Here is a 20613-nt window from a genome sequence, read left to right on the forward strand (position 1 = left end):
CCCAACACGCCATCTAAGTTATTTATATCAAAGAGAGCAAAGGTTTATTTTTGTAGTTTGTACAGGCGGTAGTGGGGACCGAAGGTTTATTTTTAAAGAGTAAATATATATATATTATATATAAATTACCTGCTGTGTCTGGCCCTTTCTCCTGGGGGGCACAGCTTGGAGGGAGGGGTGTGGATGCTTGAGTCAGACTCAGCTGTGTGCACACATGCAGTGGGATGTGCGAAGGGACACACACACACACACACACACGTGTGTGCGTTCTGTGGAGGGTAAGAGTATGTGGTACATGGTGGGGGCTGGCAGCCTGTCTTCCCCCCCTCCTCAGGGCTATGAGGGTCTGGGGGCTGCTGGCAGGGATTGTGAGGGGTTCGTGGCGTGGGTGCAGAGGTGCTGGGTGGGTGCAGATGCCGAGGTCTCCCCTCCCGCTTGTCCCCCTTCAAGCCCCAGGCTCAGTCCCTTCCCCACCGCTGCCGTGGGGAGGGGGGGTTGTGCCCCTGCCCAGGCCGGTGCCAGAGCTGGCTCTGCCTGCTGCAGCGCGGCCCCGCGGCCGGGGGAGGGCAGCACGGCCCTGGGGAAGGGCCCCAGCACAGGGCCAGGCACGGGGGGGCAGCAGTGGGGCTGGGAATGGGGGAGCTCACCCCGAGTGCCCATCCCGCAAGAGACTCATGCAGCCCCTCTACCCCTGGGGTCACTGTCCGGGCTGCATGCGGGCGCCTGGGCGTCCTTGCACCCACCCCACGGCCCAGCTCCCAACACCCCACACCGCCCGCCAAGTCCCTGCACCACTTCTTGGGGTGACCCGGACATCCTGCCCTGACCCCGAAACCGTGGCGTGGGACAAAGCGCTTTAGTGATGCTCTTGGCCATGGCAGTACCTCCGGCAGTGCCCAGCCCCACAGCCTGCCCCACTGCGGAGCACCCGGCCGGGGGCCCCTGGGTCGGCCTGGGGGGGGACCTTGACCCCCAGCCCCTACTTGGCGTGTGGGTCAAGGTGACGGTGGTGGTCGCGGGGCCGCGTGCCACGCCGGGGCCGGCAGAGGTGGGAGGGCACCCCACTGCCCTTCCGCAGCGCGTGGGAGCGCCAGGCCGCCGCGATGCTCTCTGCCTGTGGGGACGGGGAGAGGGATGGGGGCATCAGCATGGCCACAGCTTGGTGTCCTCCCACACCCCCCCAATCCAGCCCTGCAACATCCTCCAGCCCCAGAGGTGAGCCAGGGCACCCTGAGGGGAGGCAGCAGCTCACCGGGATAAGCAGATCCCGCTGGTTGTGGCTCTCCAGGGTCACCAGCTCACTGGGTGCCAGCAAGGGCAGGCGCAGCTCCCGCACGGGCAGGGCAGCCACCTCAGGCACCGGGCGCTCCAGGACAGCCTGCTGGCCAGTGGGACGTGAGGGATGGGGCTAGTGATGTCCTGAGCGGACAGGGTGCCTGGGCTGGTGGTGATCCAGGCACCCCGAGTGACTCACCGAGCTGACGTGCGCCCACTCCCGCACAGCCTGCACCAGGTCCAGCTCATCCACGGCCAGGTGGTCGCTGCGCAGCACCCGTGCCAGCACCCTGTCGGAGAGCTCGTGGAAGCCCGGTGTCCGCACCACCGCCTGCCAGCACATCGGAGCACCAGGGTGCTGGTACTGGGACCCCACACCAACCCCACTCTCCATGGGCCACCAGACCCATCGTGGTGCCATCCCTGCCTGGCACACCAGCATCCCCCAACCCAGACCCCCATTCCTTGGCACCACAGTACCCTCCCCCCCCCCAGCCAGCCTCTACCTGGCACCCAGCAGCTTCTACCCAGACACCATTTGCTCCCTTTCCTCCCCTGATCAGCCTCAAGCCACCCCATTCTTAGGGATCCCATTCCCCTGCCTCATGCTGTGTTCCCCATGCCATGTGCCCCCAGTACTCCCCATGCCCGGGGTACCCCGTGCCATGCTCCCCCATCACCCCCAGCCGTACCGCGGTGCAGCCCTCAATGAAGGCCAGGCAGTGCTGCTGGAGGTCTGCCTGCCCGTAGGTCACCGCAGCCTGTGGGACAACACAGACACCTGCAAGGGGGTCTGGGGCAGGAGGGACCCCTGCCAAAGCCCTACAGAGACACAGGCACTCTCAGGGACCTGGATAAGGTGAGCGTCCCCATGTGTGGGTGCCACAGTGCAGGTGTGTGTGGTGGTGGGGACACCAAAGTTCCCTCCTTTTCTGGCCTGCCCCATGGCAAAGTGTTTGGTGGCTCTACCACCCACAATGGTCACCCAGTCCTGTCGTCAGCAGGAAGCACCTGATTTTTCCACTTCTGCCTGGGGATGTCAACTAGTCCCAGGTGGGCAAGGGGTCCTAGCATTGCTTTCACAAGGCCACACTGTGGAGACATGGGGGGGGCCACCCAGCCTCAGCAATCTTTATGTGGGCACAGGGTCTGTTTAGACCCCCCACACACACATATGTGCCCCCTGTCCTGGTGCCAGCCCCAGCCTGCCCCATAGTTGCCATCCGCCACTGCAGCAGGAATTTTGGGTGCACACATCCTCCTCCAGCCCTACACAGCAATGCTCATCCCAGGGCTGGCACTGCCCATCTGGGCACCAGCAGGACACATCTCTGTCCCTCTGTGGTGGCAGCCCCTGCGTGTGGGGTACTTGGGACCAGCACAGGCAGGGCAAGCATCGCCTCCTCTTCCACCACAGCAGGGGACCAGCGCTGACGCAAAAGGGGAGGGACAGCAAGATGTTTTCTTCAGGTTTGTTTTGTTCTGGGGTTTTGGGGTTTTCTGTTTGTTTCCTCCAGGCCAGTTTTAGCTCTGTTTATGCTGGTGGTCTGGCACCATGTCTGGTGGGAGTTTCTGTGCTCTGGGGCCAGCATCTCGCCCTGAGAGCATTGCTTTAGACTACAGGAGGTGGAACAAATCCCCCTTCTCTGGGGAGTAGTCTCTGTCCCACCAAGCAGTGTGGCAGGGCCACTGGGACCCCCCCCTTGCCAAGGCTATTTTTAGGTGCCCCTACTCTCAGAACAGTTTTTGGGTCTGGCCTCAAAACCATGAGAGCTCCCAGAAACCCAGTGCCTCCCAGTTCCATGCAGGTGATGGCAACACCCTGGCACTGGCAGCTCTGGCCAGCCCTGCTCAGGGCAGTGTGAGAACATTTCCCTGCCAGGCTGTGGTGGCCGCAGTGTCCCTTGCAGCCCTGGTAGAGCTGCTGAGTCAGGGATGGGTAGCAAATCCTGCCCCCCCAATCAGGAGGATCAGGCCAGCTCCTGCCCCAAAATCAGATGGACTACTTTTAACCCTCTGTGACCCCATTGGGATCACCCTCACCTGCAGGGCCTCGCAGACCTGCTCCACAGTCAGCGTGTCCTTGATGAACTTGACACAGAGCTGGAAAGCAAATGGGGAGAGGGTGAGCAGAGTGGAGACCCAGCCCTGCCATCCCCCCTCCACTGACTCCCAGCATTCCCTGAGCCCCCAGGACATGGGGTATGGGACATGGAACATGGGGTGGAGGCACCTACATCTCTCCCCCAAGTTTTTGTAAAGCAGATAGACTGTGGGATGACTCACAGCACGGCCTGTGGGCAGCCAGCTTGGGCACTGATTCAGCCAGGGACTGAGCCTGATGTGCCCAAACTTCAGCCAACTTCATAGCCTCAGGTGGGTCACCTAACCCTGGCCACAGTCACCTGCCATGTCCTGCCAGGGGGGACAGTCCTGGTGCCAGCGACAGTGCTCTGGGTGACCCCAGTTTTGGCCAGTCCTGCCTGCCAACTGTGCTCTGCCCGGGACTGCCGGGGGACCAGCACCTCCAGCTGCAGCCCACACACGGGCGATGCAGGTGGGATGCAGCCAGGCACATCTATTGGGGAGCATGACCTCCCTCCCGCCCATCCCAGCTGCTTCCCACGCAAAGGGTCAGAGCCCCTGGGAAACCCAAGGGGATGTCACACGCAGGGAGGAGCTGTCAGCTGGAGCAGAAGGGCCCTGAGTCATTGCCAAGAGGGACATGAAGTCACCCTTCAGCTGGGGATGAAGCCACGGACTTCCCCGGCTGTCCTTGGTCAGCCCCTTCCCCGCCCCTCTGCCTCCTTTACGACTCTATGCGCTGCAGGTCATCCCCCTGAGGATTCATTTGCTGGCTGCTGGGGTGGGACTCATGTGACTGGGGCACCGAGTCCCCCTTTCTTGCAACACCCCTTATGTCCCTTCCCTGCCCAGCCAGCTGTTGGACAGCCCCGTGCCACATCCGGGCTTCGACTGAGCACGTCCCCATGGGCTGAGGGGGCAGGTCCCAGCCCACCGCAGCCCACAGGGCCTCAGCAAGCTCCTTCCCCGGCGCGATGGGAAGGAAGGGGAAGTCCGGGCATGAGACGGCGGGTCACGCGATCGGCCCAGCCATAGTTCAGGAATCACACTGATGACGTGGCCCAGCCGCCCTCCCCAGTGCTGAGCTGCTTCAGTTCCCTGACCCCTCCTCATCCGGCTCCCAGTCCTCCTTTTTGCTCCCTGCTGCTTTCCCAAAACCTTCCTGCCCAAGGCAGCACCCGCTTGGCAGCACCACGGCTTGCCTGCTGAGAGCTCCCCAGGACCGGGGCTTTCCCTACGGCATCATCCTGCCAGATGACCAGAGGGCAATTGTGGGTGATGGCATAGGGGCTTTCCTGCTGCCCTTTGCTGTGTGGGAGACATGAGGCCCCATGCCTTTCCCTGGGATTTCCCGGCCCCTGTGGGGCTCCCAGCCGGTGCTGCACCCCCTCAAGGGGGATCCCTCCAGAGAGACCCTCCAGGATCGAGAAGCAGGGACTGAGCCTGCGCTGGACCTGGGTGATGCACCATGGTGCTGTCCTCAGAGCCACCAGCCATGTGGGGACCATCTCAGGGTGCTCCTCAGCACAGGGGCACTTGGGGACCACCGTCCCCAGTCTAAGCAGAGCCATACCTTGCACAGGTCCTGCAGGCCGTACTCCACTGATGAGGTCAGCACCTCTAGTACCTGCAGGCAAGAGAGACCCTGTGAGCGTTGTCGGGCAGGGTCATGGATGGGGCATGTGTCCTCCTGCCCCTGTGGGATCTCCCAGATGGGGCACGGTCAGGGGGAAGGGGCGGCTCTATGGGGGCATATGAAAGTGTCCTGCTCCAGCATTCTTCCCAGCATCCAGGGTGTGCACAGCCAGCTGTCCCAAGGCTGGGGCAGACACATATAGGACAAGGTGCTCTGGACACCCCATTGTGCTGAGACCCCACATACTCATTGCGCTGTTAGTCAGCCAGAAAGCATCATGCAGAGCATCCCCTCCACCTTCAGCACCCCAGGACCTGCAAAGCACCCCCCATCTTGTCCTGCCCTTGCCCATGGTCCCTGTCAGCCCCATCCCCACTCACGATGTGGCTGTTGAGGGTGACGCTGTTGGTGTAGAGGAATTCAATGACGGCCAGGAAGACCTCGGGCTGCACGTTGCCCAGGATGAAGGGGCCCTGGGGTGGGATGCTGCTGGGAGAGTCCTCGCTGCCCACTGGCCCCTGGCTGAGCATCCCCCGGAAAGCCTGGCAGCGGCACGCCAGCACGCAGCGGTGCGCAAAAACCTTCTGCTGCTCCCGGCCCACCACGAATGTCACGTCACTGTGGGGGAAAAGGGACCATGCCAGGGAAGCCAGGGCAGGGGGTGCCCTGGGGCTGGGACAAGGCACATGGGCAAGGACCAGCTGGGTGCCCATCCCAGTGGGGCAGGGCTCTTTAGTTTTAATCCAGGGGCTTTTCCAAGCAGAGGCAAGGAGGGTTCCTTGTTGGTGGCTCCTTGCGAACATCTGAATGCTGCAGGTGGGGTGAGCAAAACAGGTCGTCTGGAAAGCACAGCCAGCCATGGGTGCTGGCACAGAGCAGGGCAGAGAAAGGCCAGGGACAGCAGGAGAAAGTGGCTTTCTCTTTTGGCACAGCAGAGTCAGGGAAAGCGCAGCTGCCACCAGGCTCAACCTCCTTGACTCATGGGAACTGACTCACAGGCTCAGGGATGCAAAATCTCCGGCATTGCTGCTGAGGCTGGCACTGGCCCTCCCCAGGTCTGCGAGACAGGGCAGTCTGTGGTGCACACTGGGGCACAGGGTCCATCCCACTGCCCTGGGCCCCCACAGCCCCCTCCAGCACAGTTCCCCAGCCCCATGGCCCCAGGAAAGGGAAGCAAGATCAGGGGAAAGGGAGCAGGCAAAAGGGAGGGTGTCTCCAGCCTTTGTGCACCATGCAGCCATGCCCTCATCATCTCCTCTCTTCCTCCACCCCAGCAGGGTAATAAGCAGAGGACATGCCACCCAAACTGCCACGAGGCCATGCATAAGCCCATGGCCTGACCCTCACGGTGTCACACAGGGAGACGGATGTGCCCACCAGAGGGAAGGGCACCTACATCATCCCACATGTATATCAGGATACACAGGGCTGGGGTGTGCTGGGCGGTGTGAGCAGAGCCTAACAGGTCCTCCATGACTGCTACTGCAAGATGGGGGTACTGAAATAACTGTTACGTGACTATGGTCCACAGGCCAAGACGGGGAAGCAGGGTGAAGGCTGCAGGATGCAGGCTGTGTTTGTGGGATGCAAGGTCTGGGGTGCAGGCTGCAGGATGGGGGGGTGCAGGATGGATGCAGGCTAAAGGTTGCAGAGCGCAGGATGCAGGACAAAGGTTACCTGGTGTGGGGTGCAGGTTGCAAGATGCAAAATGAAGGCTGCAGGGTGTAGGCTGCAGGAGGAAGGATGTAGGGTGAAGGATGCAGGACGAAGGTTGATGGATGCAGAGTGTGGATTGCAGGTTGCAGGATGCAGAATGAAGGCTGCAGGAAGCGGGTTGTGGGATTCAGAATGAAGGCTGTGGGACACAAGATGCGAGCAGCAGGATGTGGGCTGGGGATGGACAGGCTCTGGCAACCAATTCCCCCCCTGCCTGGCACTGTGGCCGGGGAGTTCTCACTGGGATTTCTCTTCTGGGTGGCCAAAATTTCAGCAGGGATGGGGAATTCCTCAGATAGCACTAGAATTTGTGTCAGTCCTCAGCATGAAGTGGGCAAAGAGGATCACACAGCCAGCCAGCTGCCAGGCAGGAGGTGCTGTGTAGGTGGAGGGCAGCCGAGGCAGCAGCTCTGTACCTCCGCTTTGGGAGGAGGTGACAGGGACGCCAGGCACTGTGAGGGGGGCTGGCTGGGCTGCCACCTGCCCTCAGGATGCAGGTAGGTTGGAGATGTCAAAGAAAAGCTCCAGTAAGGACAGGGTTGGAAAGGAGCTGAGCATGGGTAGCTGCCTCTGGGGAGCGGGGTGACTGCAGTACCCCCACACCCCAATGTCAGGAGCCCCAGCATGGGATTTAGCCTGGGACACTGGCCTTGCCCTGCTGGCACCATGCCCGGGGTCAGAGGGAGTCTGGGCGCACCCAGAGACCTTCCCTCCTTCCAAAAGGCAGCAGCTGTCCCAGGAAGGGGATGCACCCGGGCAGCCCCGGGGTCCCACAGCTGTGAGAATGTGCGGGGTGCCTGGGGGCATGCAGAAGCCACGGCTGCCCCGCTGACTGTCCGGGGCTCCCCGCATCGCCCAGGGGCCCCAACACACACACCCCACCCCACCCCCAGCAGGACTCGGGGCCATGGGAAAGCAACACGAAGCAGGCGCCGGGGGCTTCAGCATGGTGGGGGGGTGGCGGCCTCACCTGAACTGGGGGTTGTTGACCAGAGTGCGAAGGGCAGCAGTGAAGGTGGCCGCTTCGCCCTGCAGCAGCGCCGAGCAGGGTCCGGCCATGGGCTGCCTTGGGGAGGGCGGCGGAGGAAGGCGGCGCAGGCAGGCGGGAGGCAGGCGGGAGGCAGGCGGGAGGCAGGCGGGAGGCAGGCGGGAGGCAGGCGGGAGGCAGGCGGGAGGCAGGCGGGAGGCAGGCGGGAGGCAGGCGGGAGGCAGGCGGGAGGCAGGCGGGAGGCAGGCCGGCCTGGGGAGGCCGCGGGGAGGAGGCTGCCTCGCCGTACGACACAGCCCATTGCTAGGGAAACCTGGCAGAGGCAGAGCCAGGGCCGGGCAGGCAGCGGGAGGGAGAGAGGGGGCGGCGAGTGGTGAAGCCCACCCGTGCTGCTGAGGGGGCTCTGGCCGTTTGCAGGCCTGCATCTCAGTTCAAGGGGCATCCCCCGCAGCAGCTCACGACATGTGCCCAGCACCCCCGGCACGGGGACCTGCCCCTACCCCCCGCTGGTGACTGTGCTGCAGAGGAGCCCATGGGGGCGAAGAGAGGCAGGCAGCTGGGGTTTTGGAAAAGGCAACACATGCACAGGTTAAATGCAGAAAGATCACCCCCACCTCCACAGGCCCTGTGGAAAGCCGCTGGGCAGGGCTGGGTCCCCAGCCCTGGCAGTGAAGCAAAGTTGATCCCTGCGGGGAGATCTGCCCTCCTGAAAAGACAAAAGCCTTCTCTCCTGCCGATGCTCCAGGCCAAGGCCCTGCTGCTCTCACATCTACTCAGGACACAAACGATCAGAGGCAGAAAAAAAGCATAACGAGCTTTGCTCAAGCCCAAACCTAGTGCGGTGCCAGGGGATGGCCCATCCCCTTTCTCCCAAGCCTGTCTGACCCCAAGCAGCCCACGGATGGGGATGGAGGGAGGGTGCCCATGGAGGGACACACCTTCGCTTGCTAGCAGCAGTGGGAGGGAAAGGGAGGAGCAGGGCCCGCAGCTGATGGCAGCACCCCGAGGGAGCGGGGTCCAGCTGCCAGTGTGCTTGGCAGCACTAGTCAGCAGCAGGCTATAAATACCTCTGACAGGAGATAGAAACACAAAAGCCGTCTCCACTTTCCTCAAATAGCTCAGCAGCCGGGCCAGACAAAGGCACATTGACGGGGTAGCTGTGGCGTACCAGCTGGGCTGGGCTCCACCAGCAGAGAGGAACCCCACTGGGGATCAGGAGCCCCCAGCAAACCTGTCCTCAGGCCAGAAAATTGCGGCAACAGAGTCCCCTGCACATAGCAGGGCTGCATGCGATGGGTGCCCACCTGCCCACACTCTCCCTTGGTGCAGGGGGGGATGTACCCTTTGGGTAAAATCAGGCTGTCAGAGGTCCCAGCCCTGGTGCAGCTCATAGTTGGGGTGCAAAGCAGCAATCACAGTGGCTGTTCTCCACCCTCTGCTCTTTCTTTGCACATTCAGCACCAGCAAGCATTTTTGGGGGCTGGCAGGCAGCAGCCAAGGTTAGAGGGTATGTGCCTAGAACAACCGTGTCCCTGTGCTGGCACGGCTGGAAATGCAGACAGGGCGGAGTGAAAGGAAATGGGACTGTCTAGGGACCAGGAAACAAGGAGTTACAGGAGCCGTGCCCCAGAGCAGTCCGGGAGAGCTGCAGCGTCACATAGCAACACTCCAGCTTCAGAAGCACAACAGGTTTGGCCCTGCTCACTGTGACTTGGGGGACCAAGGTTGGTCCTGGGCAGCCAGAAGCACGACATTGGCTGGAGACGAGTCACCTAGGTTTACGCCGGCAGGGTAGGAGTGGGGCCAGGGGGAAGTGTGGGACCAGATGCAGGCAGGAGGGCTGGGGAGGCTGGAGGGGATGGAGTTGCTCACCTGTGCTGGGGGAAAGGCTGTGGCTGCAAGAGCAGAGGGCTGGATGGACTGTGCATGGCTGTGCTGAATCAGCCCCAGCTGGCCGAGCCTGCTGGGGATGGAGGAACTGGAGAAGGGAAGGCAACTGCCAAAGCGCCCCCAACCCCTCAGGGACCTGCATGCCAGGAGGTGTGGGATTTGCAGGAGGCAGGGAGAAGCAAAGAAGAGGCAGTGGGATAGAGAGGCTGGGGACAACCCACCTCCCCCTGACACTCAGAGCCACATCTCCTTTCCAGGTCACCTGTATGGCCGAGCAGCCATCCCCAGAGATGGCCCTGCCAGCCCAGGTGATGGCTGTGGACAACACTGAAGCCCCTCTGCTCCAGGCCACCCGCCGCGGGTCCCAGCCCCCAGCCCTGCCACGAGGCACTGAGGAAAGCAAACCACCTCTCCTGCCCTCCCGCCGAAGCTCCATCCTCAGCACCCTCCCAGCACCCCTGGCCAGCCGCCGCAGCTCGCTTGGGGCAGCCCCGGGGGGCAGGCGCCCCTCCATTGGATGCCCCTGGATGCTCCACAGCCGCGTGAGCTTCTCCGGACTCCCTCTTTTCCAGCCTGTCCTCAAGACCCGCCTTGAAAACACTTACAGGATGCAGCCAGACAAAGGCTGCAAGTTCAACGCCAGGCGGGTGCAGCAGGTGCTAGAGGGGGCCCTGGCCAGTGCCCTGGGAACCACAGTCTACAGTCCCCAGGGCAGTGCCCTGCTAGCCCAGAGCCTGGTCGAGTTGCTGCAGAGCCAGGCAAAGGAGGTGGTACCACCCCGCTACAAGCTGGTCTGCAATGTGCTGCTGGGGCAGCAGGGCCAGCAGAGCCTGCTGGTGGCCAGCCGGGCACTGTGGGACCCTGAGAGTGACAGCTTTGCCTCTGCCACTTTCTCCAATGCCTCCCTCTTTGCTGTGGCCACAGTGCATGGGGTCTACTTCGAGTAGCATCTGCCTCTCCCTCCACCCAGCCTTGTAGAGCTGCAAGGGGAAGGCAGCTGAAATAAAGAGGATTGCTCCAGCTATGTCTCATACTGGGAGTCTTTGGCCATAAGGTGTGCAGAGAGCAAGGTATGGATGCACCTCAGTGCCCTGATGCTTACTACAGCCCCCAGACTGGGCTCACACCCCCACTGAAGTTTCCACTACCACAGTTTGCAAAAAGCTCCAAGCTGCAGCAAATAGAACCCAAAAGGCTGCATTAGCCTGGAGCGGGCAGCTGCCCAAGGCCATGCTACAGGGAGGAGCCTAGTCTGCTTCCCACAACACAAGCTGCTCACAAGGCAGATTGATTACTCCAGCGCTGGGGAAGGAGGTGACAGATCACATTCAAAGCAAGCTCATGGAGCAGATTAAGTCCCTCCTCTTTCCTGGCTTCATTCCCAGCTCATATCCCATGATACCAGCTCTCAGTGAAAGGACCCAGGCAACCCACCCCCAGCCCCTGGGCCACAGCCCCTGCCTTCTCCAGCTCAGCAGAAGCATGACAGCAGCTGGGTTTGTCCAAGTGCAGAGACACTTGGGAATGGGAGTTTGGCGGCAGCAGCAAGAAGCTGAGGCAGCTCCAGGGCTCCACAAGCATCAGCAAGAGCTAACTTTGCTCTTCCTGCCACCCCCAGGAAGGCCAGTGGAGGTACCACATGGGCTCATCACCTCCCTCCTGCCTCCCTGACATTGTCCCCCAGCAATAGCCAGTGTCAAGAGGGGTCCTGCCTGGCAGACAGAAGCAGCCCTGGAGCAAGGATGATGGGGAAGGTAAAACCCTTCTGTGACCCCAGCTCCAAGCTAGTCAGACAGTTTGCCCTTACACAAATAATTTTTTTATTCAGGTGAGTCAAGGACAGGGGAGCTGCACATGGACAGACCAACAGGAAAAATAAATAATTCCATATAAATAAGATACATAAATAGTCCCAACACAACAGAGACTGCCTTGAAACAAGTCCCAGCAAAACAAGGGCTTCTTCAGGCAAGCCCTTGGATCCCATCCCACCCACCCTTTATCAAACCTCAAGTTGTACCAGACAATTCACAATTTGGGAGCAGAAAGGACAGAGCTGGGCCCAGCACAGTCCCCTCCTTAGTGTAGCAGTTGTGGAGTGGCACACACCAGCCCACACAATCCCTGGCAGGGCAGGCAGCACCCTTCACCCCTGTCTACCCCTGGGAAGGAGTTTTTCCTACCCCACAGAAGCCAAGCCTTGAGGTCATGGCTGTGCCAGTCCTCTCCAGGAGAGGATCTGTGCAACTGGTACAACCTTGGGCAGGACAGCCCAAGCCCCCACTGCAGACAGCTGTCAGCTAGGGCAGGTTGGAGCACCAGGCCACAAACGAGGCACAGCCAGCCCCAAATCTGGCTGCAGGGCACTCACCCACCACCTCCCTGTGCCACCTCGGTCCACTCCACCAAGACCAGCACAACCAGAGCAGGAGCCACCAGTGGGAAGACAGCAATTGCCCAGAGCCATGATCAGCAAGGATGTCCAGATCTGCTGCTGTAACCACATCCACATGTCTTAGTCCAAAGTCCAGCTGAGCACCAGGATACAGGGTGCCCAGGCAGGCAGCCAGCACCACAACATACCTCCCATCCTGTGGGAGGACAGGGGGAGACCTCTAACATCCAGAGAGGGTCCCCCAAGGTCCCACACTAGGCCTCAGCCCGTTCTTGGAGGAGCTTGAGGATGTATCTGAGGCGATGGTGGAGCTCAGGAGAGCAGCCCAGCTCCTGAATGCTGCACAGCTTGTAGGTGTAGGAGTTGCGCTCCCGGTTGATGTAGGTGACAAGGCAGGAGTGGTCAGGCTTGCTAATGATCACCTTGGTGTGGTCATTGTAGAAGTTCACCTAGGAGACAGGTTGGGCTTGGTTTAACCCACGCTTCCCACAGCATGTCGGGAGACGGGATGGAGCCACACTTCCTGCCTCAACCCGTTCCTCCTCCCTGACCTGCCCGGGAGCATCTCTGCTCCATGCCCCATGGCGGGAACGCAGCAGCCCCAGCACTGGGGCAGACAGAAGTGGCTGACTAAAGTGTCATATCCCTCATGGGCTGGACAAGCTGCAGCCAGATGCTCTGGGCACTGGAGCAGCATCCTGTACCCACAGCTGGACCTTGCACTTGGGCTGTGGCAGAATCTAACACAGGCCAGGAGTCCCGAGCTGGCCTCCTCTGCACAGAAGTCTTAGCATCTCCACTGTGCCCCACACATACCTGGAGAGTGCCACTGCTGAAGAGCATGAGCAAGGCTTGGTCAGTCTTCACCCACTGCAGGAGGAGCAGGGCTGGCTGCCCGAGGTCATCTATGCTGGGCAGGTCACCTCCCTTGGAGAGAAGGGTCTGCATAAGCCACTGGTCACATACATGGGAGCACTGCCAGCAGCATACACACAACCAAACCTGGACACACCCCCAGTGGGGTCCCCACTCCCAGGACACAACTCTGGGTGTCCATCTGATCAACAGACTGTGAGCTGGGAGTCCCACAACCCCACGCAGTGTGGTCAAGCCATGACCCAACATCCAACCCACCCATGATCCCAGTGCACGCCAGGGGCCCAGCACCCACCTTCATGAGATGCTGCTCCATGTAGGACGCAAAGTAGCGCAGGACACTCATTTGTCCCTGCAGTTGCTCAGGGATGGCGGCCACAGAGAACACAAGGTGTTTGCTGTTGGTTGGGTTGTAGTGCACCGTCCTGGGAGGGAGCAGACCATGAGCTTTGGGGCTCCCCAGCACCAAGCCCACCCCTAGCACAGCCTCCCCTTGCTCCTTCACACCCAAGGGGCTTCCCCAGAGAAATCAGCCCCTTCCCCACCACTTACCTGTGGTTTGGGGAAAGAGTCATGTGCGTGCCATTGTTGAAGAGGACCCCAATGCTGCGGTTGGAGAGCTGGTAGCCAAAGCCATACTTGTTGGAGTAATCCACCCACTTGCTCACCCAGACAAAGTGCTCATGGCGGGCCAGGGAAGCTGGGTTTTTGTCCGCTGGTGGAGAAGAGAGGAGGTGAGCAAAGCAGGCAGTCAGCCCCTGCCCACCTCACCTCCCCAGGGGGGAGCAGACTCCCTGCAGCAAGCTCTGACAGCATTTAAGGTACCCCCAAATAGCATCCATGCCTTCATCCCATGGGGGTGCAGAGAACTCTGTCCCACCCCAGAGCTGTCCAACCGGTTTACCTGGGGGCATGGATGAGAGGCAGGTCCGCAGGAGCCGGACAGCTGACTCAATGATGGCAGAGGCAGTGATGCAGTCTTCAAAGGCTGAGGAGAGAAGATGACAGGCTGAGTCAGCCGGCCCCGCTATCAGCCAGGGCAGGTCAGGAAGCTCAGGGCAGGCTGGGGTGGCCTGGGCAAGTATTGCTCACCCTCACAGCTGCTGGCCATCGTCCCCCGGATGGAAGGGGACACAGACTTGTGAGATGTCTCCTCCATCACTGTCTCCACAGGGCTAGAGCTGGCACTGCGGCATGATACAGGGGTGGCCTGTGGAGAGACCTAGATTTATCACCATCCTGCCCGCTCCCCCAGAGAGGTGCATGCACAGGCTCAGGGATGTTCTCACCTCATTCCCTTCCACCGTTTTATAGCTCATCTGCCGGCAGATCGAGGTCTTCATCAGCCCAGTGACTAGCTTGGAGAGGTCATCCTTGTCCTCCAAAGAGCCCTTCTTGGCTGAGGAGAGAGCAAGTGTTGAGCATACTGCTGAGCACAGAGGATGGGGACATGTGGGCCACCCCTCCCAGTAGCTCAGTACTCTCCCTCATCTCCTCCCATGCCCATGGTAGCGAGGATGGTGTCAGCCAGCTGCCTCCCACTTTCACTTCCCAGTTCTCATGCAACACAGGGCTTCCAGGAGGAACTGCACCCATGGGTTGCAGCATAGCATCCGCTCTCCAGACACACACCCATGCCAGGCTGCCAGCAGGGCAGGGACTGGCCCCAGAGATGGGGTCCATAGAGACCCCTCAGAAGGTGTCTCCAGGAAACAGGGCCCACTTCTCCCTGGAGGAAGGGTCACACAGAGGCTCTTGGGCAAGTGCATGGACTCACCCTTGGGTTTCTTCTTCCCAAAGAGCGTCTTGGTGACTTTAGCAAACAGACTCTTTGCCGAGTTGGGGGGACTCAGCTCTGGAGCTATCACACAGCTGCTGGGAGGGAGCTTCTCAGGTGTGTAACCCTGCAGAGAGGTCAAGAGAGAGGTTTGCTTTCCACAGCCCACATGCTCAAAGAAAAGCAGCTGTGCTGGGGTGACTGCAGTCACTCACAGCCCTTCTGACAGCCAGCTTGCCTTTCTGTCAAGCCTTTGCCCCATGACTGGCGTCAATATTGCAAACAGCCCATGCTATAGGGACAGGGCAGCAAGAGCACACCAGGTCCCTCAGTTTCTCTGGCCAGCATTTGTGCAGGACAGCAGTTGCTCCCTTTGAAGGACTGAGACATGTGCACCCTGCACAACCCAAAAACCCTGGAGAAGGGCCAAGGCCAGGCTCCCACTCACTCACCTTGAAGAACTCATGGTCCAAGATCTCCTCAAGGGTGAAGCGGTCCTGGGGGTTGCGTCTGAGGATGCCAGCGATGAGGTGCTTGGCAGGCAGGGAGAGGAAGGCAGGGAGGGTGTACTCCACCTGCTTGATACACCTGTAGGTCTCCTTGAGGTCGGAGGTCTCAAAGGGAGGGTTTCCACACAGCAGGGTGTACCTGGGAGGGGACATGCATGCCACTGTCACATCCCCGCCAGGCTTGTGACTCAGCAGCACTTAAAGCAAGGAAGTTATTGGCATTTGGCCGACCACACCTGGCCGGGAGCACCACTTCCAGTCTGGTTGGCCATGCTCACATCCGGCCACACTTCCTCCTAGCAACTGTTTAGAGCAACAGGCAAGGAGCCCTGGGGAAGGAGACAGGGCTGGCAGGCAAAGGCCACCCTCTGCCACTGCCACTCGCACCCCTGTACGGCTGCCGGAGTGGAAAGCAGAGCAGGAAGCTCGCGGGCAGCAGCCAGGCAAGGGGCTGGATGTGCTGAAGCAGCACAGCGATCAGTCCCCAAACACAGCGGCAGCTGCCGTCAGCCACCAAGATTTTCCGTTGTTTATCAGGTTCACAGGGCGGTTGAGCCGGCTTTGAAGCAGAGCTGTGTGGGACAAGAGTGCCTGCCCTTTGCAGCTCCCGCTTGCGCAGCCCCCAAGCAGCATCCCGGGGCAGCTGCTACCGCTGCTCCAAAGCAGGGCTGGGCAGGATCCAGCCACTTGCTCCCCTCCCCCTGCCCTTCAGGAACCGCTGCAAAGCCACGAGGCAAAGCGAAAGGACTTCCTCATTGGGGCTGCTCCACAGCCCGGCTCGCCCTCCGCAGCCCGTGCAGGCAGGGCTGCCTGGACCCCTCTCTATCCAGCAAGCCCAGACTTACATGACACAGCCCAGAGACCACACGTCTGACTCTGGCCCATGGCCCTGCCTCAGTAGCACTTCTGGGGCCAGGTAGTTGGGGGTCCCACATATTGTCCTGTGGGGCAGAGTACCAGGTCAGTGCATGCTCTGCATCCCCTCTCACAGATAACCTCCCCTGCTCCAAGCACTGGGATTTAGCTTGCAGCCTGTCTCCCCCCTCTAGTTTGCTCTTTGTGGCCTAAAGCTCCCCTCCATCTATAAGGAGCCCCACACAGACTCCCCCCTCTCCAGTTCCCGGGGGTCAGGAGCAGCTGCTCCTGGGAAGCCATTGGGAAGAGTTTGTCCTAGAGCTGGGGAGGAACAGAGCCTTTGTGTCCCAGCCTGTGCAGCCGGCAGGGCAGCCGGGCAGGCACAATAGCGATAGTCAGCACATTGTTCTCCCCGACGGCTGCAAGCTCACTCCTGAAGGAGCCACAAAGCCCCCAGCCCCCTCACTTTGCCTGCAGCTGGGGCAGGAGTCACTCCCCCACCCTGGAAAGGGGCCCTAAGGCTTCCTCTCCTCAGACTAGCAGGGACCACTCACCCCTCTGCCCTCCCAGGAAGCCACAGGATGAAAAGGAAGAGTGAAACCTGAGGGCAGTGGTATAGGGAAACCTCAAACTTACTTTTTTTTCTGGTCAGAGATATCCTGGCAAGCAGCTAGCCCAAAATCCCCCACTTTCAGCTCCATGTTTTCGTTGATGAAGAAGTTGCCTGTAAGTCAAGGGCAATGCATCACCACAAGTCCCTCTGGGGCAGCTCGCTCCCCACACAGCACCCTGCCCCAACCACAGCACTCACCAAGCTTGAGGTCTCTGTGCAGGATGCCCTTGAGGTGAAGGTATTTCAAGCCTGAGATGATCTGTTTGAGGTAATAGCGCACTTCAGGCTCCAGCAGAGTATGGCGAGCCTTCCAGATGTGGGCCAGGGACTGAGAGGGAGAGAAGGCAGCTTGGTGATGGCAGGCAGGGACAACAGGCAGCCCTGCTGACTAGACATGGGACAGTCAGGGTCAAAGCCAGTTCTTCCAGACATTACACATCCACAAATAATCCTCCTTCCACAGCCATGACCTCAGCAGAGTCCCCACACAAGGTTGAGGCTGCTCAGCAGAGCCAAGGGAACCACCAGATTTATGGTAGCCCCACCAGGAGCTACAGGCTGCCAACACGAGCAGGAGGACAGGCAGCAGGACAGGTAGATGGCAGTGTCCCCAGTGCCATGCAAAACTACATGGCTTACAGCTGGGCTCAGAGGGTGTGACAAAGCAGGCAGCCCAGGAGAAGAAGAGTACTAACAAAGCACCTCAGATAAGGCCTGCTCCAACCAGCTACGGCTGTTTCAGAGATTCTCTGACAAGGAGGCCACAGCAGCACTCACCTTCCTACTACAATGTTCCAGGAAGATGTAGATGCTCTCTGCGTCCTCAAAATAATGGGAGAACTTGACGATGTGCTTGTGGTGCAAGTCTCGGTGCAGCTCAATCTCGTTGGTGATCTGAAAGGAAGCAGCAGTCCCAGGTGAGCACAAGGCCCCTGCTGCACCCCACCAGCCCAGCACCCCATCAGCACCATGGCACCCACCTTCTCCCGCTGGTGGGGTTTAGCCACCCGGCTGTGAGGAATGACCTTCACAGCATAGGTTTTGTTGCTGGAGAGGTCTGTCATTTCATAGCATCGTGCAAACCCACCCTGCAAGAAAAGAGGTGGTTATGGATGGGTGAGAGACAGCTCTTCGCCCCTGCCTGCTTACAAGCCTCCTCCTCCTCCATTCCCTTGCAGCACAGCCTGGTGAGCGTCACACGCTCCCTCCTGCTGCATCGCCCACTAAGATCTGAACTATGATGCTCTCAACCAGAGATCGTCTTCACTCAGTTCCTGTAAAACCTCCAGGGCATTTTTCCTCCCACCATGGCCGGACTCTGCATCTTTCCACATGACAGATCGACCTGGAAAGTCCTGCGCAGGGCAGGGAGGCTGGGAACCGGAGGCCACCGAAAGGCAGCCCCATGGAGACAGGTTTTTCCTGCCGTGATGTCAGCTTCCAATCTGCACACTCAGCCGCCGAGCCCGCCCGGGCCGGGCTGAGAACCGGCACCCACCTCCTACACACACCGCTGGCAGCGGGAGGAAGGGCTGCGTGCGGCGGAGCGGCGCGGACCGGCACCCCTGGGAACCGGGGCACCCACCGGCCCACGCACGCCCCGCGGGGCGCCCCGAAACCGATGCGACTCCGATAGCCGGCGAGGCAGGCAGCCAGCCCGGGTGATTCACAGCTTCCAGCGCCGCTGCGTGCCCGCCGGGAGGGGCGGGGAGGGTGGGGGCGGCGTATGGCAGCCGGGGGGCCGCATCCAGCCCCGGACCACACCGGGGTGGGGGGGGACGACTGTCGTGCAGGCGCGCAGCCCCCTGCCCCTCCCCGCGCCGCGCCCCAGCGCCGCCTAACCCGGTACCCACCCCCCCGCCGCCCCCCTTTTCCCCGGTACCTTTCCCAGCAGGCGGCCCTTGCAGTAGGAGCGACCGGAGACGGGGTCGGTGATGATGCGGGTGGTCTCGGCCGCGCGGGGCGGGGGCGCCGGGGCGGGCGCGGGCTGGACGGGGGGGCAGGCGGTGGGGAAGGGGGGAAAGAGGCCGGCGGGCTCCATGGCGGGAGGGAGAAGGAGGAGGAGGAGGAGAAGAAGAAGAAGAAGAAGAAGAAGAAGAAGAAGAAGGCGGCTCCGCGGGGCTGGGGCGGCTGCTGGGCTGGCTGCTGGGCTCCTCCGCCACCGCCGGGCCCCGCACACGTGGCCCCGCCGCCGCGCGCTGCCGCCCCGGGAATCCCGCCGGCTTATCAATGGGCGCGATGACGTCACCCACAGAGCCCCGCCCCCGGACGGCCCCGCGCTGCCCTTAAAGCGGCCGCCGCACGGGGAAAAGGGAGGAGGGGGCTACCGGCCTCTCCTTTGCCGGGCGTCATCGGGGGGAGCCCGGCCACGGTCCTGCTGCCTCACCGCACACAGCAGCCCCCCAGGCACCCCGTGCTCCCTCCCCCGGACACGGAGACCCTCACTGACAGGGATCCCCCCCAGACAACACCGAGACCCCACAGACGCGCAGAAACCCCTCCTCAGATACCTCCCCTCTCTCCCAGGACACGCAGAGCCCCCTCGCCATACCCATCCGTAAAGACACATCCCCGCAGCCACTCACAGGATGCCTCCCCCCACAGGAGTGACCAGCTTGTGTCACACAACCCCCTGGGGACTGGAGACCCCACACCTACACCCCACGGGAAGGCGGTGGGATTTCAAAGCCCACATGTTCACTTCAGGCTCTGGTGCCTCCATGTGGAACCTGGACACAGGCAGACACCCCCCTGGAGCCCCTCACTCTGCCAGGGACAGGGGTCACAGCCCACCTCAGATGGGGCACTGGGTACATGGGGGACGGTAGAAGATGTAGATGAGCTCCCCAGCCAGGCTGTCCCCTGGATAGGTGCCCCTTGGCCATGCTTTGCTCCAGCCCCATGCTCCAGTGACCGTGAAACAGCCCTGAAAGGCCAGTCCTCTGCAGCTGCCCATGGTGGCCAGTCCCAGAACTGGGGACCTGCACATCCTTGCCCCTCAGCACCTGGGCACCCCATCCTGTGCTTCCCAGGGACTCTGGTGGTGTGGGGTGGGCCTGGCTGTGCTGGTGGCCGGGCATTGTGCCATAGTGGTGCTGCTCTCTAATGGTCATGAGGAAGACATGTCTCTGTGTCACCCAAAACAGGTCACGGAAGAATGCGGGGCACTTCTCCCTCCCCACGGGTGTGGGATCTGGCAGAGGTGGCCACAAAACCCCCTCAAAAGCAGGTCCTGCTGCCCTTCCCCTGCTTCATACTGCACACAGGGTGACTGTGTGCACATCCCTTGCCCTGTGCCTCCTGCAGGAAAGCTGAGCAAACCTGCCTGCAGGGAGAGAGGAAACGAGCCAGACCCATCTGCTTTTTACTCGAGTTTACAGTTTTTGCAGAAGAAATATGTACAAACCCACTGCCTGGCACCAAACACGCTCCAGGAGCAGGCAGAGAGGCTGCTGCCCCTTGGGGGAACACTACCTGTTTCCACCAGGGCCACCGGAGCTCCCCGGGTTGTGGGTGGCGTCACGGGGCAGAGCTGATTTTCCGATGGAGGCTGCAGCTCGGGGCTGCGGGGAGCTCCCAGGGCAGAGCTGAGTCAGCGTCTAGAGGCAGCGAGTGGGTGGAGGCACCCAGGGGTGCGGGGAAGCCCCGGGGGACCTGCCTGGGGGTGATGGGACGACCTGCGTGGGGCTTGCCCTGGGGTCCGCCCTGGGATCCCTCCTGCAGAGGCACAGCAGGGACCAGCAAGGATGAGAGCCGTCAGCTCTGCTCCTGCTCCCTGCTGTATTGGGGCAAGCCCTCGGGCCGGGTTTGGAGGCACAGAAGGACCTCACAACCCACATCCCATCAGGGCTGGGACACTGCCTCTCGAGAGGCGGCGAGCCCTGGAGCAGCCCCCCTTTCACCTGCAGCTTGGGTCCGAGGTGCAGACATGGCAGCTGAGGGTTTTCCCCATCACCAAGCTGGGGCAGTGGGAGGAAGCATGGTTTAACATCAACAGC

The 20613-nt window shown here is 61.2% G+C and overlaps 3 protein-coding genes across 7 annotated transcripts; 1 reads left to right on the forward strand and 2 right to left on the reverse strand.

Moving 5' to 3' along the window:
• Positions 1 to 18: 18 nt before the first annotated feature.
• On the reverse strand, positions 19 to 8001 carry BTBD19 (BTB domain containing 19). Of its 2 annotated transcripts, XM_074906323.1 has the most exons (9): positions 7901 to 8001; positions 7683 to 7826; positions 5377 to 5614; positions 4934 to 4987; positions 3319 to 3378; positions 1968 to 2036; positions 1475 to 1606; positions 1253 to 1378; positions 19 to 1114 (listed from the first exon to the last, which is right to left on the reverse strand). In XM_074906323.1, exons 1-9 carry the CDS (start codon positions 7999 to 8001, stop codon positions 980 to 982), a joined length of 1059 nt encoding a protein of 352 aa, XP_074762424.1. In that variant the 3' UTR covers positions 19 to 979. The 2 variants fall into 2 exon arrangements, with proteins under 2 accessions (XP_074762424.1, XP_074762425.1); XM_074906324.1 differs by lacking the exon at positions 7901 to 8001 and having other exon boundaries at positions 1253 to 1381; positions 7683 to 7889.
• Positions 8002 to 9350: 1349 nt separating this feature from the next.
• Positions 9351 to 10537, forward strand: DYNLT4 (dynein light chain Tctex-type 4). Of its 2 annotated transcripts, none has more exons than XM_074908144.1 (2): positions 9351 to 9389; positions 9848 to 10537. In XM_074908144.1, exon 2 carries the CDS (start codon positions 9857 to 9859, stop codon positions 10535 to 10537), a length of 681 nt encoding a protein of 226 aa, XP_074764245.1. In that variant the 5' UTR covers positions 9351 to 9389; positions 9848 to 9856. The 2 variants fall into 2 exon arrangements, with proteins under 2 accessions (XP_074764245.1, XP_074764244.1); XM_074908143.1 differs by lacking the exon at positions 9351 to 9389 and adding an exon at positions 9394 to 9491.
• A 1066-nt stretch (positions 10538 to 11603) lies between these two features.
• Positions 11604 to 18815, reverse strand: PLK3 (polo like kinase 3). 3 transcript variants are annotated; one of them, XM_074908147.1, is made up of 15 exons: positions 18498 to 18815; positions 17596 to 17703; positions 17393 to 17509; positions 16814 to 16943; positions 16639 to 16726; positions 15993 to 16088; positions 15091 to 15286; positions 14639 to 14765; positions 14166 to 14260; positions 13954 to 14071; positions 13766 to 13849; positions 13414 to 13576; positions 13157 to 13286; positions 12802 to 12912; positions 11604 to 12434 (listed from the first exon to the last, which is right to left on the reverse strand). In XM_074908147.1, the coding sequence occupies exons 1-15, from the start codon at positions 18654 to 18656 to the stop codon at positions 12240 to 12242; spliced, it is 1917 nt and encodes a 638-aa protein (XP_074764248.1). In that variant the 5' UTR covers positions 18657 to 18815; the 3' UTR covers positions 11604 to 12239. The 3 variants fall into 3 exon arrangements, with proteins under 3 accessions (XP_074764248.1, XP_074764247.1, XP_074764246.1); XM_074908146.1 differs by having other exon boundaries at positions 14151 to 14260; XM_074908145.1 differs by having other exon boundaries at positions 13954 to 14083; positions 14151 to 14260.
• Between the last annotated feature and the right edge of the window lie 1798 nt (positions 18816 to 20613).

This window comes from Athene noctua, chromosome 5, assembly GCF_965140245.1.
Source record: "Athene noctua chromosome 5, bAthNoc1.hap1.1, whole genome shotgun sequence".
NCBI lineage: Eukaryota > Metazoa > Chordata > Aves > Strigiformes > Strigidae > Athene > Athene noctua.